The sequence below is a fragment of the Vicugna pacos genome, chromosome 16 (genome assembly GCF_048564905.1).
Source record: "Vicugna pacos chromosome 16, VicPac4, whole genome shotgun sequence".
Classification (NCBI taxonomy): Eukaryota; Metazoa; Chordata; class Mammalia; order Artiodactyla; family Camelidae; genus Vicugna; species Vicugna pacos.
The window spans coordinates 39,619,039-39,637,909 of NC_133002.1; the positions used below are offsets into that span (position 1 = coordinate 39,619,039).

An 18,871-nucleotide genomic window follows, 5' to 3' on the forward strand; every position below is an offset into this window, starting at 1 on the left:
ATCTGGCTTTTACCCTCTCCCCAGGAATACATCTAAATTCCTGGGAGTTTACAAAGCACCTGGGGAGAGAGCCTGAACAGACTGTGTGTGAGTCAGTTCGTACATCCAATGCGACATCACGCCAATGGCCAATATGTATAATCTGTGTAGAGCTAGGTTTCATAAGAGAACTATAGATGTTGATGGCTTTTGGTTCTGACTCATCTTGCTTCCTTTCAACATTCTGAAAATGTTTATCCAAAGAATATGAAAACGAATATATGTATGTGTATGTATGACTGAAACATTATGCTGTATACCAGAAATTGACACAACATTGTAAAGTGACTATACTTCAATAAACAAGAATGCAAATTTTAAAAAAATAATACATATTTATCCAAAGATCACTGTATTTTGGCTTTCTTCTGTTCATGACCGTAAAGTTAGAACAGGGCTCTGCTTCAAACTCAACAGATATTCCAATGAGGATAATGAACAGCTGGACGCGGAATCAAAATGACAGACATGACTCCTGGCGCCATCTGTTGGTGGCAGGCAGAATTGAGATGCTTTGGGTTGAATTTTGTGACCCAGGCAAATTCCGCAGACAAGCTTATAAGTAAAGGAGTTTCTGTGATTTCAAAGTGATCTGCTACTCGGCCATCCAGCAACGTTTTCCTTTTTTTCTCCTCTGCTGCAAAGGTGTGGCGGGGCACCCTGGCCCGCATGCGGTACAAGAGGACCAAGGCGGCTCTGACAATTCTCCGATACTACCGTCGCTACAAAGTCAAGTCGTACATCCATGAGGTGGCCAGACGCTTCCAGGGCATCAGGACAATGAGGGACTACGGCAAGCACGTGAAGTGGCCGACCCCACCTAAAGTTCTGCGCCGTTTCGAGGAGGCCCTGCAGGCCATTTTTAACCGGTAAGCACTTGTTGGTGTGTGTTGCATCCATTTTACAGCAGTACACTCAATATATAAAGTCACAAATGTGAGACCACGGTATTAGCGCCAATGATTGCTGTGTGACCTTTGCTTCTACCTTGCGTCTCCAGTTCCACAGATTTCACTTTCAGAGGGCATCTGGTTACCCCCCAGAATCATCGAGCTGTCAGTTCCCTTTTCCGGTGCCAGTAGACAGCAGTGTGCCACATGGCCGGCATCAAGCCATGTTCAAGAAAGCTATTTGCATGATGTCTTTCCTTTCTTCCATTGGCCAAAAGTAACTATTAAATAATCACCACATATAACTGAATATGTTCATTCTTTCAGAACAGTGGTTCTCTGCCTGGTACCCCAACACTCACAAGGAGCTTATAAAACACACCGATGCCCAACTCCCACCTCCAGAAAGTCCTGTTTAAGAGAGCTTGGGAGTGGGGGCCGAGGGGAGGTCCTTTTTAAAGTTTCCCAAGTGATTCTTTAAAGTGAAAGGGAGAAAACAATTGTTTTATTAGAGCAAGCTATTTTTTTAATATATAATAAATAAATAAACACCCATGTAACATTTGATTCCTTTCCAGTTTTTTTTGTAAATTGCCCTGAATCTGACTTTGTAGTTATTCATAGCTCCTTTCTCCTCATTTTTTTTAGCTTATTTGTTGCCAGTGTGCACCAGATATATTTAGCTATGTCTTAGATACAGCCGTCTAGTCACATAAACTAAGCTAATGGTTCCCACATATGGTCGTTTGCCATCATGATATTCCGCAAAGAACACCATGAACTAACTGATATATTGAATGTAAGCTGGTAGCAGATACCAGGAGAAAAAAAGGCATGAGAGGAAAACTCTTTAATATATATCTCATTTGCCTTTTAATAATGATTGCTCATAAAATGAAAAAAATGGAACAGTAGAGAGTTACTGAAGGCAAAAGCACCTCCACCCTCCATTCTCCAGTGTATCATACTGTTAGCTGTAAATCTTGGCAGCCTTTTTAGTGCACAGATAAATTTGTTTCATGAGTTGTATCATCTGTCACTCGCATTTTTGACATAATCTAAAAAGTAATTGATCCATGAGTACCTGCTCATTTTTTAAGTGACATAATGTGAAAATGTAGAGGGCATAAAGCTGACACCCTCTACACCTCCTCTTGTCTCTCCCTGTGTTCTTTCTTTCCCCTAAGATAACCACTCATTAACAGTTTGTATCCTTCTAAATCTTTGTGCATTTACAAACACATACACACGTAAGAGACAGCGTGCTACAGTGGTTAAGAACACAAACCCTGGAGCCTGGGATCCTATTCTAGCTGTGCCCCGGGCTAGCTGTGTAACCTTGGCCAAGTGAGTTGACCTCTCTGTGCCTCAGTTTTCTTATCTGTAAAAGAGAGGTAATAATAGCACCTGCTCATAGGATTGTTGAAAGGGTTATGAGTAAATGCACGTAAAGCATTTCAGATGGTGCCTGACATGTAGTTAAGTCCTGTGGAGGTGACCAGTCGTACTGTGAGCGTGTATGCATTTGGGTTTCTTTTCTTCTCTTGTTTCCACAAGCAGGACTAGATGTATGGTTCTGTGACTTGACTTAGAAATAAGTCCTGGAGGCCTGTTCAGCAGAGTAAATCAAGATCTATGTGATATTTTAAATGGATACAAAGAATTACTGATCTTGATAATGTTGCACTGTGGCCTGTGCAGTCTTCTTTTTAGATTTGGAGGCTTTATGTATGGCTTAGAATTGATTACTTTTTGTAAAATTACAGTGTGTTCATTCAGCAAATATTTACTCAGCACCTGCTGTATCACAGGCACTGACCTAGGTCCCAGGGATATGGTGACAAACAAGAACAATGCAAAAGGTAGTGCCAGCCTTCTTAGGGCTTAGAATCGATGAGCATTTTGAACATTCTGCGTCTGCTCTGTGAGTTGACTGCACACACGCACACGCACGCGCACACACTGAATGAATCTTGCCAGCTGTGTTAATATAGCTCAAAGATAAACTTTTTCTGAAAAGGGCCAGGTGGTAAATACTTTAGGCTTTGGGGGCTACATGTGGCCGTGGTCAGATGTTTTGCTTTGTTGAACATGTAAAAACTATTCCTAGCTTGGAAACAGGACAAAACCAGGCCATGGGCCAGACTGGGCACCGGCGATAGTCTGCCAACCCCTGACCTAGTCACTGTGTCGTTTTTAACTTGTGCTTGAGTTTTTGATCTGCGGAGTACCGAGAGACGTGTGTTACAGGATTTAGCTGTGACTGCGGTTTTGTCTTTTTTCTGGCACCCCCATGTGCGTCTGATCGTGTTTCGGCTCGCCCCTGCTCCTCACAGCAGTTCCCTCTCACCCCGGGAAGGCTGGACGCGGCCTCTTGCCCAGCTGCTTCACGGGGTCAAGGCTGTAGCTGTTGTCAGCGACGCGTGTTTAGAGGTGGCCGTCTGCCTGCAGGCCGAGAAGCGTGTGCTGCTCTCCCTGTGCTGCATAGGTCAGGCCCCAGCTCCCTCCACAGACAGCTCTTTGCCGGAGGCCCCTGGAGTCAGTCCGCCGTGGACCCTGTCCTGGGCCACTTTGAGCAGTGACAAAGGGACAGGCTGACCGAGCACATAGGTTAAAAACAGACCAGCAGATGGGGCAAGGACCTCCCTGCCGAGGAGAAATTTGGGGCTGGAGGGCTCCCTGGGACAAGCTACTTCGTGTTGTACCGTCCTGTCTGTCACTGGTGTCCTTGACTTTGACCACAAGCTACTCCTTACCTGTCACTCTTCCAGCCTCTTCAGGAATGATCTTAGGACAGTCTGCCTCGTGGAGTGCTGGCTGGCCTTAGAAAGTAAAGAGGGTTTCACCGTCATGTTGAGCCTTTCCGTTTTCATGGTTGTCATTTGGCACCTTGCTCTCTCGGGCCCTGTCTGCCGTGGCCGGTGTCCCGTCTCACCCTGGCCAGTCACTACGTGCGGGGAGGGGCCCAGCTCCCCTCCCCTCCAGCCCTTGCCCCCGGCCCTGCTGCTGCAGGCTTTGGGGTGCTCGGGACCACGTGTGCCAGGGGGCTCCTCTCCCACTGAGCGTGACTGCCCTGCCCGGAGCCACTTCTCCACCCAGAAAGTCGCCACATCTTCCAGTGTACTGACATCACTCCTGTGGTCTGGTGGCGGTGTGGGTTTTTCCTTATATTTATTGGGTTATTTTGGTGGGAATTCGACAGACAGAACAACAAACATGTAGGCTCCAGTCACCATCCTGAAACAAGCATACACCCCAGGAAAAACCTTAGGTGAAAACCGTCTCCCTAGCGTTGTATGTAAATTGGGGAAAGAGCACCACTATCCAGGTTTAGTTGAATCTCATTCTAGTGTTCCACGGAAGCATAGTTTGAGAACCACCGGCCTTGATTGTTTCATCTGCGAGAGGGAGGTGCTCAGTTCCAGCCTCCCTGCGTCATCCTCTGGTGGCAGAAACGAGGGCGTACATCTCACGCAATTCTAGGATGCTGCTGAGAGCGCAGAAGACCTTGTGCTTGTTTTTCTCAATCAGGAATAGATTATTTTTAGTTTATGCTTTCAGTTGCTGAGACCAAAAGGCCTTGGGGTCATCTTTAAATCCTCTGTTTCTGTCTTGCCCCCACGTCTAATCCGTCAGCAGATGCTCTTGGCACTTCTTCCAGAACCCCACCCATCCCCACCTCCGCCGTGACCTCCTGATCCAAGCCACTGTCCTCTGCCACGTGCCTGATGGAAACAGCCTCCTAAGTGGGCGTCCGTGCCCAGCCCAGCCCCACTTTAGCCTTTCTCCACACAGCCGTCAGAATGAGCCTGTGAAGCGAGAGTCAGGCCACGTCCCTTCTTTGTTCAAGACCTTCCACCAACTTCTCTTGCAGAGTGGAGGCCAGGGTCCTGGGAGTGCCTCCATGGCTCCGTGGATCCTGGCCCCGGCTCTCCCCCAGACCCCCGTCCTGGTCCTCTCCCCCATGCTCCTGCCCCAACTCACGGGACTCCTGGCTGGTCCTCTGACACACGGGACCAGCTCACGCTTTACAGCCTTTGTGCCCACTCTTTTCCTGGAACACTTGCTCCGACATCTGTACAGCTGGTGCCTCCCAGACCACCCTGCGCACCTAACACCTGCTCCCCGTCCCTTCCCTCTGCTGCTCTCCTGCCCCCCTTTTCTTGCCTTATTTCCTTCCACAGCACGTATCACATCAGACATGCTCGGCATTTACTCATCGTCTTACTGTCTGTCTGTCTCTGCTCTCTAGAACGTAAGGACCTGGCAGAAAGGACCTGCATCTCTCTACTGCTGTGCCTCCCCTCCCGAAAACAGCATAAACAAGAGGTGGAGGTGCCTAGAAAACATTTGTTGAATGAATGAATGATGAATCCAAAGTTCCCACGCCCTAACTATATATATATTATGAGACTGTATATCATTGAATTCTAGTTGCTCCCAAAACACGTGAACAGCAAAACAAGTTTTACAAAAACCTCTGTCTACAGGAAACTATGTGTATTTTAACAAGTTCTATGTGTATTTTGGAGGCATTTTACTTTTTTTAAGATAGCGCACAAGTGATTTAATTGTACTTAATGGCAGGTTCGGTTACTTTTGAGAAGGAAAAGGATGGTGCTTCTAAAGTCTCATATACATTTGGTTCATTTTCTAACAGATGGAGAGCATCCCAGCTCATCAAGACCATACCTGCTTCAGACCTGCCCCAGGTGAGGGCGAAGGTTGCAGCCGTGGAGATGCTGAAGGGTCAAAGGGCTGACCTTGGGCTCCAGAGGGCCTGGGAGGGCAACTATCTTGCTTCGGTAAGTCCAGGAGGACAAAGTGGAACCCACTCCTGCTCCCCTGCCCAGAGAAAGAGAAGAATTTTTCTCCAAGAATGTATAGAAGGACTAAGACATCTTCAGAAACTAAATTTCTATGAGAGACTCTAGACTAAAAGATTTTTATTGCTTCTAAATAAATGTTTCCCTCACTTTAAAGGGTCCTCTGTCTTGTATCCACATGTATTAGGTACATTCTGTAACCTGGCATTGACCATTTAAACCTTCCCTTACGTAATTCAACAACTGTTTTTAATTCGCATCTTTGTATCCATTATTCCTAAAGCTGTATTTCATCCTCTCTCCCATTCCTTATTTCAAAAATATTATAGGACCTTTGGTGTTACACTGACCCTTCAGTAGCTAGTCGTCAGGGATGGGGAGGTCCAAAGTACATGTGTGAAACTATCCGCATGTAGTTAGAAAGCAGTGAGAGGTTGCCTTGTCATCTAATATGTGAAGCGTGCTCATATTTTCGTCTTTCCCTTTTCTTTCAGAAGCCAGATACACCTCAGACCTCAGGCACTTTCGTCCCCGTCGCAAACGAACTGAAACGGAAGGACAAATACATGAACGTCCTCTTCTCCTGTCACGTCCGTAAGGTAAGGCAAGCTTGAAACAGACCTCCTTGGAAAGAACAGAGTGATGCCGATGAAACTGACGTGGCTGCGGCCCCGGGAAAACATAACACCAGGTGCGCCCCGGCCGTGTCACCAGTGAGTTCTCCCTGTGGGGTGTGGCACCGATGGAATGGCTGAGCTGACTGCGACCTCAGGGTTAGGCTGTAAAGCCTAATTAGGGAAGTCAATATTTTTGGTAACCATCTCTTTTTAAAACAGGAGAAGGGGAACCTCTCTGACGTCAGGGGCTTGTATTTTACTGTGTGTATCTTTCATAGCATGTATTAGTCTGCCTTGTAGTTAATGGTCATTCAGTACTTTTTATACATGTTTTATTAGTATTTTTAAAAAACAGGGGAACAGGAGGAAGAATGTAGTTTAGAAAAGGGAGAAGGACACGGTGAGACTTGGAAGCGGGGGCTGATGGAGTTATGTGCTATGAATATATTCGCTTCTCTGAAGCAGGACATGTGAGGATTGTTACTTACCTAGGGGGTTGGAGCAGTTGAGCGAGTGGAAAGCTGGAAGCTGGAAAGTGGAAGGAAAGGGAGAAAGCTGGTTTTTAAAACCCTAAAACGTGTGTTCAAAACACAGAGGGGAAATTGAAATAATTATACAAGAGTGCTTTGCAAGATGACGTAAAAAGCAATTTAAGGATTAATGAAATGGATGAATTTAAGAAAAATATGTCTAGATTGACCCCAGAAGAGATACTGACATAATATGCCAATATCCAAAGGAGGAATTAAGAAAATTATCAAAAAATTATGTCATAACAAAGGCCCAGGTTTAGGTGATTTTAGAGGTGCTTTGTTTCAAATCTTTAAAAAGTGCATAATTGCAGTATTATTTAGATCAAAATAATGAAATATTGTTTTTCAACTGTAAATTTGGCAAACTTGAAAATGCTGATAACAACCAGTGTTTGCAAGGGTTTAAGGAATTAGTACTGGTAGGAGTGTAAGATACAGTCCTTCTGAGTGGACTTGCATGCAGTACCTATCAAAATTTAAAATGCCCAGACCACTTTATCTAGGAATTCTACAACTCAGGATTTATCCTGCAGTAGATATACACATATCCAGAGATAGATACATAGATAGTTTTGTACATTGTAACAGTCAGAAAACTGGAGGGAAAAGACATGAATCTCCATCAGTATATGATTGGATTAATAAATAATCATGTGTGGACATAATAGGACACAACATATCTACTGAAATGCATGAAAGAAGGATAAAGATGTAAAAAAAAAGAAGAACAAAATATATGAAACAGTGGTTTTCAAGACAGTGCACATCAAGCAAGGAAGGACGGTGAACCCAGAGGTGTGAGAAGCAAAGGAAGCGAGCCCTACAGTTACTCAGTTTACTTCCTTGAGAGAGAAATGGGCCGGGGCGGCCAAGGCAGAACTCAGTAGGCTGCCCAGTTGACAAGACAGAGCTGTGAGCTGGGAGATACCAAGGCAGCTGGAGTCGGCGGAGCAGAGTCCCACAGAGGACAGAGCTGCACAGAGAGAAAAGAACTCCAGGGACCCTCAGAGGGTCCACGTCAGGTGTTCAGCTGAGGACTGTTCTGCACACGCATGTGAGGAAACCGCCCAGAGGACTACAGATGATGATACCCGGAACTCACACGGGGCTGCAAGAAGTGCCTGTTCCCTCCAGCCAGACTGGAAAGCCTCATGATTCATGAGCCATTGGGTAGAGTCCTGACTAGAATTTTGGCCTCAGTGATGGGGAATAATTGGCCCTGACTAACCACTGCTCCAATCCTACCTAACAAATCACCCAAAAGAATCAAGCTGTTTCCAAGTAACCTAACAGTGTCCCAGAACAAAGCCCAAAAGTATTTATAGGAAAACAAAATCCTGAGCACCTGGAAGGTGAAGTTCAGAGTGCGTGGCATCCAATCACAAATCACCAAGCATACAAAACAGCAGGAAGCTACAGCCTACAATGAGGAGAAAAATCAATCGTTTGGACTGATCCAGAACTGACATCGATTGTAGAATTAACAGACAAGGTCACTGAAACAGTTGTTAGGCTATGTAATGAACAGAGATAATACGCTATTTGTCTGATGTTTAAAAAATTCTCTTCACGGGATTAACAGCAATTTAGATATTTGCAGATGAATAGTAAACTTAACAAATAATAAACTAAAGATATAGCAATAAAATTATCCAGAGTGAAATACACAGAGAAGGGGAAAATAATGCCCCTCCAAAAAAACAAACAGAATATTAGGATGCTGTGAGCCAACCTCAAATGGCCTGATACAAGGGCATGTGGAGTCCCTTACAGGAGAAAAGAGAAGGGGATATTTTTTAAATACTTGAAAAAATAATGGATGAAAATTTTCCAAATTTGATGAACACTGTAAACTCATAGACTCCTGAAAACTCAGCAAGCCTCAATAACTAAAATCTTGAAGAAAACTGTACCAAGACACAACATGATCACATTGCTTAAAGCCGGTGATAAAGAGGAAAAAGACACAGGAAAAGGATGAGGATGCATCAGATTTCTTATCAGAAACAGTGCAGATGAGAACAGTGGGGCACTAACTTTAAAACTTTATTACAGAAAGGAAAAAAAAAAAACTTGACCTAAAACTCTATACCCAACAAACGTATATTTCAAAAACCAAAGTGAAATAAAGATCTTTTCAGACACATCTGAAGATATGAACTCACAGGAAATGTTAAAGGAAATCCTTCAGGTAGAAGGAAATATGAACATAATACACCAGAGAATGAAGAGCAAGGGAAATGGGAGCTATCGAGTAATATTTTTCTTACCACTTAAATCTCTTTGAAAGATAATTGACTGCCCTGCAGTGTTCCCAGTGGCATTCTTCACAGTAGTTAAAGGTGGAAACAACCCGAATGTCCATTGGTAGGTGGACAACGAACATGTGTAGCCTTACAATGGAATACTATTCAGCCATAAAAAGGAATGAAATACGTGCTACAACCTTGACGATACTATCTATGTAGTAAGACACAGAAGGACAAATATCGTGTGATTCCATTTATATGAAATACCGAGAATAGTCAAATTAATAGAAACAGAAAGTAGAATACTGATTACCAGGGGCTGGGGTCAGGGAGCAGCAGGGAATTATTGTTTAGTGGGTGTTAGTGTTCAAATAAATGTTCTAAGAAAAAAGATACCAACTCAATATAATAAAGACTTTTTAACAAAATAGAGAGCAGCTCGTTTTAAACTTAGAATGAAATAAATGACACCAAGGAAAGCTTGCTGGCAGTGTCTTGGGGTAGTCACCATAATGTAGAGTCTAATTCTGAACTCCTAATCCAGTAACTCTATTTTGCACATATACCTAGAGTCGATCAATCAAGAAAGGACTTTTGCTAACCAGAGTCACACACCCACACAAAACAGTGTAAGCCATGATGCCAGTTTTTGAATTTGACAAAGGAACGTACCATTGTGGTGAATTCTCACGTCTGCTCTCTGAGATGCTACCTGGGGAGTCAAATTAGTCATCTGAACAATTGATCAAAGAGAGCTGGACGGGTTTGAGAATCATGTCGTCTGCTATGGAAAAGCCTGGCATCTCTGCTTCTGTTTTCCAGGGATAACAATTTGATGTCTGACAGCATGGCTCTCCCTGGGGTAAAAACTAGATAAAAACTGAAAAAATCTTTGTCATGCTTCTGTATTTCTAAGTTCAATGCAAAATAATGCAGTAGGTTTCTTCACACTACAGCTTAGGTAATACCGTCTTTAAAAATGTTTCAATCCCCAAGGGTGTACCAAGGTAAACTTGATACGATTTCAGTAAAGCAAAACAAATTAACAAAACCCTCTTCTTTATGCTTTGGTTGTTTTTGAAGCAGCCACTTGCCACTGGCTACATTTATAAAACGTTCTCTGAGGTGGGAGACTTGGCCCATAGTTACCCTCACGCTGTGTTTTCTCCTGGTCTGGCTCCAGGGAGACTTGCCCTCTGGCCGGCTGTGGAGCTGACAAAACCCACAGACAGCCCCCAGACGTGTCCAGGCAGGAGCGCCCTGGCAGGGATTGCTCCCTGGTTGAGGGCGGTAGCTTGGGTAAGAGAAGGAGTGAGATGAGATCTCAGCTAACACTGAGTCTCTGATTTAGTTTTTCTATGACTGTGAATTTAAGCGGAAGGAAAATGGGGTTCCTGTGCCACAGCTGCTTTCATTAAGTTTGAATTTACAAATTCACGTACGTATGTAAAACATTTTCCTTTGCCATTTCGCTTTGGCTAAGTTATGCAACTCAAAGCTTTTCCTTTGTTACATCATGTCCTTCCCAGTCGCTTGATTCATGCTTTCAAGATGAGGTGGGTTGCTAAACCTCAAGGTGAAGATGTACCACCTGTTCTCTTTAGAAATTACATTTATACATTAAAAAGGATGTAACATTTCTACACAGGGCTTCAATGTAATTGCCGCTTTGAGGGGTTTGTTTGCGGGTTTCTAGACGAACTACTCGTGGGCGTATTGTCAGAAGGGCCGTGCTCTCCACCTTAGCCCCATGGCCTGTTTTGTGTTGAATCTTGTGTGACCTCATGAAATTACGCAGCAAGTTTTTCTCTTCCACATTCTTTTGCAACACACTCATACGTCTCTCAGTCTGATTTCACAAAAGATGAGAGTCCTGCTTTTATGTATGATTCAGATTCCTACTTTTGTGTATGATTCAGATTCCATCTTAGATGTTCTCTGTTTTCCATACTCTACGGTGGATACAAACGATGAGTGTTCTCCAAGGGGGTTTTCACAAACCAGTGTTCTGTTGATTATTAGGTTTTTTTCCCCCAAGGGTACCATAAATAAATGTATTTGGGAAAGGCTAGGTTCAGCAGTTAAACATGCTCTTTAAGTGCAGAATTCTATAAGCCTTTAATGTATCCGTGGGCTCTGAATGCCGCAGGGGTGGCTGTGATTTGCAGCGTTTCTCAAACCAGCCTGGCCTGGAACCCTGTCTTTCACCAAGCACCGTGTGAGCCAGGGGTTGTGCAAAACAACCTAGAAAAACGCTGATGGAGGAGCTCCACAGCCACCTTGTTTCAGGTCCTCTGACAAGTGCCAGTTCTCTTTTATGGCAAAAACCGCTGCCATGTCAAGTAAACAGTTACTACCAAGAGCAGTTATTACAAACACCGTTTCTGTCGAGTTGAAGGCTGGAAAATCTGCTTTGGTTTATGAAGGACATGTTTAGAGGATTGACTGATTTCTAAAACTTTAAGGCAAAAGGGAGGAGACAATAAAAAGCAAACTGAAACTTGAATTTTAGTTTGCTGTGCCCCACCTATATAGCAGTATGTCCCACTGGATCCTACCCTACTGTCCTAATTTAGTTAGCTGTGTCACAGCTCTGCCTTCTAATTTGTCACCGAGTCCAAACTCGTTCTGCTCGCCGCACGACAGGCCAATAAATCAAGAGATGAGGTGTTGGGGCAAGGAATAGCGACTTTATTCAGAAAGCCAGCAAACCGAGAAGATGATAGACTTAATGTCTTGGAGAACCATCTTCCCCAAGTCAGAATACAGGCTCCTTTTATACTAAAAAGAGGGGGGAGTTGTGGTTGGTTGTTGCAAACTTCTTGGTGTAGGAAGCTGTCCACGTGGGTCAGGTCACCTGCCCCTGGAAAACCTCCAACAAAACAAATGTTATTTTCTATTCTGCAACTTGTTATCTTTATGTAAGTGCAAAAGAGCTAATATCTTTAAAGGTCAAAGCCTTGAGAATAGGCTCTCCTGTATATTTCAGGCTAAAGGCAACATTCTTTTATAAAAGGTGCAGAGCCTAGCCTGGAAGACAGGGCACAGGGTTAAAGCCAAAGGAACAGTTCTAGTATGCAGTCAGATTTGTTCTTTTCTATTACAGTCTGCTAGGGAGAGGGGTCTTAGTGGGTTCTGTTGCTTTGCTTTGTTTTCCTTTCCTTTTCTTTCCAGTCACTGAGAAATATGACACAGGAGTTGTTTGGAAATTTTTAGTGCGTGGTACTCAGGTATCGCTATTACCCAAGTCTAAAACTGAAGCGTCTGATTAGTGAATCATTAACTACTTATTTACAAGATTAATCCTGTGGTTCATTCTGTCTGTTAGGAAAAGATTCACCTGCAAATGTGGGCATTCTCTGACTCTATAGCAAAGTAGCACTCAACAGAATCACACACATGTACCTTTTCTCCCAAGGCCATTATCTAGTTTTGTTTCCTTTATATGAAATTATATTTATATTTATCTATATTATATCTATCTTTATGTGAAATTACGTTCACTTACTTGTTTATTGTCTATCTCAACCCCATCTACTAGTTTCAGATTCTTGCAACAATGGGCTTCCTTGTATATCATTAGCAGTTTATAAAGTGCTTGAAAATGCACATTGTAAATTTAGGGGGAAAAAATTATCAAACTATTTAATTTGAGTAATTGCTCTACCAATGTAATTTTTTTTAATTAATTGAAGTCATGTGCTGGATTTTTAAATGTAGGAAAAAATAAGTTCAATCCCACTTCTAGATTTATAATTCTAGAAGGATACATTTCTCAATGAAATTGTGAGTCTACAAGAGATCTTCTGTGGGTGGCTACTACCCAGTAGTACATCATTGCAAATACAGGCTCGAATCCGCTCAGAACAGTTCATCCCGCCCATCAGCATTCTGTGGGCAATCTAGTCGTGATGGCTGGTGTAAAAATCTTGCCCTCCAGAAACTTAGACTCCAAAGGGAAAAATAAAATTAACACATGGAGAAGAGACTTTGTGAGATAAAAGAAAATGTACAAGTAAGTATCAACATTTCCAACAAGGAGAATAAAAAGTTCCAAATCAGCAACCCGGGTGCTTATACAGTGCCTGTGACGTGAGAGAGCTTTTTATTACAAAGATAGCTGACTAATTAAACGGTTTCCAGCCTCAGAAATAAAAAATCACAAAGTCCGCAGTTGCTCTTTTTTCAGTGCAGACATAAACTTTCTCCACGACCCAACTTGGGCCACGGGGACTGAAGCTCTTGAGCAAGCGTGCTTCCCTTTGCCACTTGGGAAGTGTTTTCCTTACATAATGCAGCCTCCCCAGTGTGCTGCGGCCATCTTCCGTCTGGTTTCCTGTCTGACAGTTCCCGTTGTCAACACGGATTGGCTCATGTGGGGAAGAAGACTTCTTGAAATTGTCCTGTGGGATTCAAAGCGCTCTCGAAGCCCACTGATCAGCAAGGGTGTAGTAAACACTACAGGTTGCCCACTTCTGCACAGGGGGCTGTCAGGTACATGAGAACAGGCACCTTAAAAACCTTACCCTCAAGGAACTTCCAGGCAGGCTGGAAGAGAGACTCACTGTCCGTGAAATAATAGGCAATCAGTAAAAACCTGCCCTGGAGAGCTGAGGTTCCACATTGTTCTCGCATTTGTATTGAGGCGTAACTTATGTGCAAGTGAAGTGCACAGGTCTGAAGTATATGATTCAGTGAGTTTTGACTAGCGCACACACATGTGTAAATCACAACCTCATCAAGATAGAGGATGTTCCCATCACCCTAGGACGCTCCTGCGGCCCCCTTCCCAGCCAGAACCCCACCACCACCACCAAAGGCAACCATTGCTCTGATTTCTTTTACCGCAGATGCGTTTTGCTCTTTCTTAACCTTCACTGAAAACAAGAAATCATACAGTTGTATGTAAGATTTTTTACTTTGTGTTGAAGTAAATTTGTTAGTCTTATTTATAACTGTTTTGGTAACTTATTTGTAGCTGTTTGACAAGGAGAGCAGCTTTTGGATAGACTTCTAATTTTAAGGCAGTCTGTACAACCTTTGATATTGGCTCAGGTCATTAGAGCCAGATTAGCAAGATACAGTCAGTAGATTAATGATCACAGGATTAGTAAGTAAAATCAACCTCTTTTGCCAAACATAGCTTCAACTGAAAGTTTAAAAAGCACAGCATTCCACGTAACTATTGTAGCAAGTATGTATTTTTTTAATAACCAAGCATCCATGGTCTACAAGATACAAGTCAACTGAAGTTACTGACTACACTTCAATTAGAAAATAAGATAAATTTCTAAAAGAAACAAGTCAACTGTCCTTAAAATTCACTAAAACTTTTCAATTATTAAGTGAAACCTTCTGCCCTTTTAGTAGGAGATATGTAAATGGTAACTCCACTTCGCCCAGAGACCAAGGATAGATGTAACTGAATTGTCTTGCTTTTATCAGCATCAGCCAGCCTTCCTTCCTGTCATTCTTTCCAAGCAAAGAGTGATGACACGCCCAGTGTTTTCCATTAGCAGAAACACTTCAGCCAGTAGTTCCTCCTGTCCTCACATATCCTGCTTTCAAAGAAAAAACCTGTGCTTTTTGGTTTCAGTGTTAATTTTTTGTTTCATGCTCAATTCTTTGTAAATCCTATGTATTGATTCTACAACCATGTTGTAGAAATTCAGAGAAAAGAGTGATTGTTCTTTTTTTCACTGGAGGAATTGAAGAGGTTTTATAGCAGACTGACAATTTGAGTGTTGTCTTGAAATAGACACGGATAAAGAGGAAAAGGTTGGGGAGGGTAGAGCTCAGTGGTAATGCGTGTGCTTAGCATGCATGGGGTCCTGGGTACAATCCCCAGTGCCTCCATTAAAGAAAAAACTATATACACACACACACACACAATTACCTCCCTCCCCCCACCAAAAAAAGATTTTTTTAAGTAAAAAAAAAAATTTTTTAAGAGGAAAAGGGAGGAGAAAATCATAAACATTTAAGAGAAAGGAAAGCTGTCAGAAGGGAGCCAGGGGCCGTGAAGAAATAAAGTTAAATAAGAAGACTAGTGGCAGATAGGAGAACTCTTGAAAGGCGGGTAAAAGAACGGTGGAATCTGAGTGGCAGGGGGCCTTGGAGACCCTCAGACTCTGCCTGTTCTACCCACACCTACATCACATGTCCACTCAGCCTCTGCTTGAATCCGTTCCACGTGGGGCCCTTACTGCCTTCTCACATGGTGCGTTCTTTTTAATGAGCAGAAGTGATGATCAGACAATTATTTACTCTCTAGGCAATAGGAAGGCACTACCCACGTTCAAACATGGGGTCTTTTTTAATTACGTATGTTACAGGTGTACATTGTAGTGATTCACAATTTTTGAAGGTTATACTCCATTTATAGTTACTATAAAAGATTGGCTCTATCCCCCATGTTGTATAGTATATCCTTGTAGCTTATTTTATACCTGATCGTTTGTGCCTCGTAACCTCCACCCTTGCACAGCGCCGCCCCACTTCCTTTCCCCACTGGTAACCATTAGTTTGTTCTCTATATCTGGGTCTGCTTCTTTTCTGTTAGATTCACTGGTTGGTTGTCTTATTTTAGATTCTACATATAAGTGACATCACACAGTGTTTGTCTTTCTCCGTCTGACTCACGTCATTTGGTGCAAGTAGATGTCATGTAGAACATGTAGATTTAACGACATACTTCAGGGAATTTAATCTGAAATACACCTGCCCAGTGCACGAGGAAAGGGACAGAATGAATTGTTTCAAATAGAGATAACTTTTTTTTTAACAGCTTTATTGAGATAAAATTCACTTAACATACAATTTCTCACTTTAAAGTATACAATGTAGTGGCTTTTTCGTGTAGTTAAGAGTTGTATATCCTTCACCACAATCAGTTGAACATTTTCATTAACCCAAAAACAAACCCCACACCCCCTTAGCTATCATTCCCCCAAACCTCGTATCTCCCCCAGCCCCAAGAAACCACTAATCTGTGCTCTGTTTCTATAGATTTGCTTGTTCTGGCCATTTCATGTAAATGGAGTCATACAACATATGGTCCTTTGTGCCTGGCTGCTTTTTCTTGGCATGGTCTCTTCAGGGTTCATCCGTGTTGTAGCCTGTCTCAACGCTGCGTTCTTTTTATGGCCGAATTATATTCCATTGTATGGATAGATCACGTTTTATTTGTTCATTCGTCAGTTGGTGCACATTTGGGTTGTTTCTGCTTCTTAGCTGTTACGATTAAGGCTGCTGTGAACATTCAGGCGCAGATTTTCGTGTGGATGTATTTCCAGTTCCCTTGGGTATATGCTTAGGAGTGGAGTTTCTGAGCCATGTGGTAATTCTATGTTTAACCGTTTAAGGAGCTGCCAGACTGTTTTCCGAAGCCACTGCATCACGTTAGATCCCCACCAGTAGTGATGAGGGTTCCAATTGCTCCACATCCTGGCCAACGTGTTACTATCTGTCTTTGTTAATTATTGTCACCCTAGTGGGTGTGAAGTGGTATCTCACTGCGGTTCTGACTTTACATTTTCCTGATGGCTAATGAAGTCAGGCATCTTTTCAGTGTTTCTTTATAGCCGTTTGTGTATCCTCCTCTGGAGAAATGTCTCTTCAAATTCTTTACCCATTTAAAAAAATTGTCTTTTTATTATTGAATTATATACTCCAGGTATAACATACCTTCTACTCTTCATATGTTTTGGATAAAAATCCCTTTTCAGATATATGATTTGCATGAATTTTCTCCTCTTCTGTGGGTTGAACCCTTTTCACTTTCTTTATTATGTCTGGGTTATATGTTTTTAGTCCTTTAATTCTGTTTAGTCCTTTCCAATTTTCTTGGTTTTTTCCCCTGTTAAATTGTAAAATTGTGCAGTTTACATTGTAACATTCCACAGATCTGGAAACATCTACTCTTTCTAGCTCCCTGTTGCATCCAATAGCCTGGCTCCACAGCCAGCCACCTCTGCCCCGGATGTTTTCCTGACAGACGGTTTGATTTCCTTCTTGATGCAATAATATGGTTTACTGTTTTGTTTTCTTACAGGTGAATCGATTTAGTAAGGTGGAAGATCGAGCAATTTTTGTCACTGATCGTCACCTGTATAAAATGGATCCCACTAAGCATTACAAAGTGATGAAGACCATCCCTCTGTACAATGTAAGTGCCTCTGCTTCTCTCTGAATGAGGGGTTCTCAGCCTGGCGTTCATGGACCCCTAGTGGGTCAACAGACTGATCCCTAGAACCGTCGGGGCTTTAGGAAGCCTGTGAATTCCTGAAATTCTATCCCAATTGCATGTTTTATACAAAAGTACTGTTTTCTAGAAGGAGGATCCAGAGCCTCCAATGGAACAACAAAGCCTTTTTTTTAAAGTGTAGGACTCTGAGTTCTACATGACTTTTCTTTATTCCTAATCCTGCTCACTGCTTAAATGTTGTGACACGAGGCGTATTTTCTGATTTATTTTCATAAGACATGTTTTTACGTGGAAATGGTATCAGGTAGAAAAACACTCGAGAATTGCTTTCTGAAAACATTATCTCTCTTTTAAATGTAGAATGGAGGCTTGCTTCCAGACTTTTCACCAATATGGTTCACCTCTGATCTAAACCCACTTAGGTGTTCCCTTCTCTGTGGGGTTTTCAAGTTCTGTAATCATTCCTTATTTGAAATACGAAATTTGGTGGGTGTTTCCTCGAATCTCCATAGATTTTTTTTTTATTTTTTTTCCTGCTTTATGGGGTCTGCTTTACAAGCACCTGCTCTGATTCTTCAGAATGACCCTCCTGGATGACTGGCTCTTACGTGTCAGGGGATTTTTCTCTGTCTGCTAGTCCTTAAAGAGGGAGGTCTGTGTTTGTCCAATAATAGGAACTATGAAGAGTATCATTTAAAATTATTTTAAATCCTTTTGGCCTCTGCAAAAGGGAATTGGAAACATACTGTTTTGTACTCTTATCTTGTTAAATCAGGAGTCCGGTTGGTTGTGAGGTACATCGAAGGCAAACTATTCCTGGCTTTGCTAAATAATTTAGAACATCTCTGCAGGCTCGTCACCCTGTGAGGGGGTTGAGGGGTTGGGATCCATCTCCACCACGTAGTCCCCACCCCACACGCACACGCAGACACACTCCTCTCCCTTTCAGCAGAAAGGCTGATGGGTGGCAGCTAAGAAGAAAATGACGTTCTGAGATATTCTTGATCTCATGTAGCCTTCTTAGCAAAGACGTGTGATCTTCTGTATCAATCAGAGTTTAAGCCTAATAACCCTGCAGTCTCGAAGTAGGAGATGAAGGATAAGGGAGAAAAATCAAGTTTTGTCAATGTCTAAAAGAGAGTGTCTGAGTCCTTTTCCTTACTTTCTGTTAAAGGGAGATCAATCAAGCACACAATATGAATTCCATAAATAGTTAAACAGGTCTTTCAACTGAAGTTATTTTCCCAAACTACCTTCCTTGTCTGTGTTGGCTGGTGTATGTTTATCGTCACCATTGTCATCATCATCATCATCAATGTTATCAGTTGTGTCCTGTAATGCAGAAGTGAACCATGTCTAACAATTGGCATAAAGGTAAAACCAGGCCAGTAGGATGGGTGCACCGTGTCACACATGCTATCAGTGCTCTGCCTTCCCTTCCCGTCCTGGTGCACACCAGCCTAACTTCCAGCAGCCAGTGTCTTTGTCAGAAGGCTCCCTTTCTTTGTCAA

At 42.7% G+C, this 18,871-nt stretch overlaps 1 protein-coding gene across 1 annotated transcript in view; it reads left to right on the top strand.

The window, feature by feature from the left end:
- The window catches only part of MYO1D (myosin ID), a 311,631-nt gene that overhangs the window by 173,376 nt on the left and 119,384 nt on the right, over window positions 1-18,871 (top strand). Inside the window, exons 17-20 of the mRNA XM_072938959.1 lie at window positions 685-908; window positions 5,590-5,734; window positions 6,250-6,354; window positions 17,208-17,321. Of these exons, the coding sequence (XP_072795060.1) occupies window positions 685-908; window positions 5,590-5,734; window positions 6,250-6,354; window positions 17,208-17,321 (588 nt within the window). The remainder of the gene's footprint in view (window positions 1-684; window positions 909-5,589; window positions 5,735-6,249; window positions 6,355-17,207; window positions 17,322-18,871) is intronic.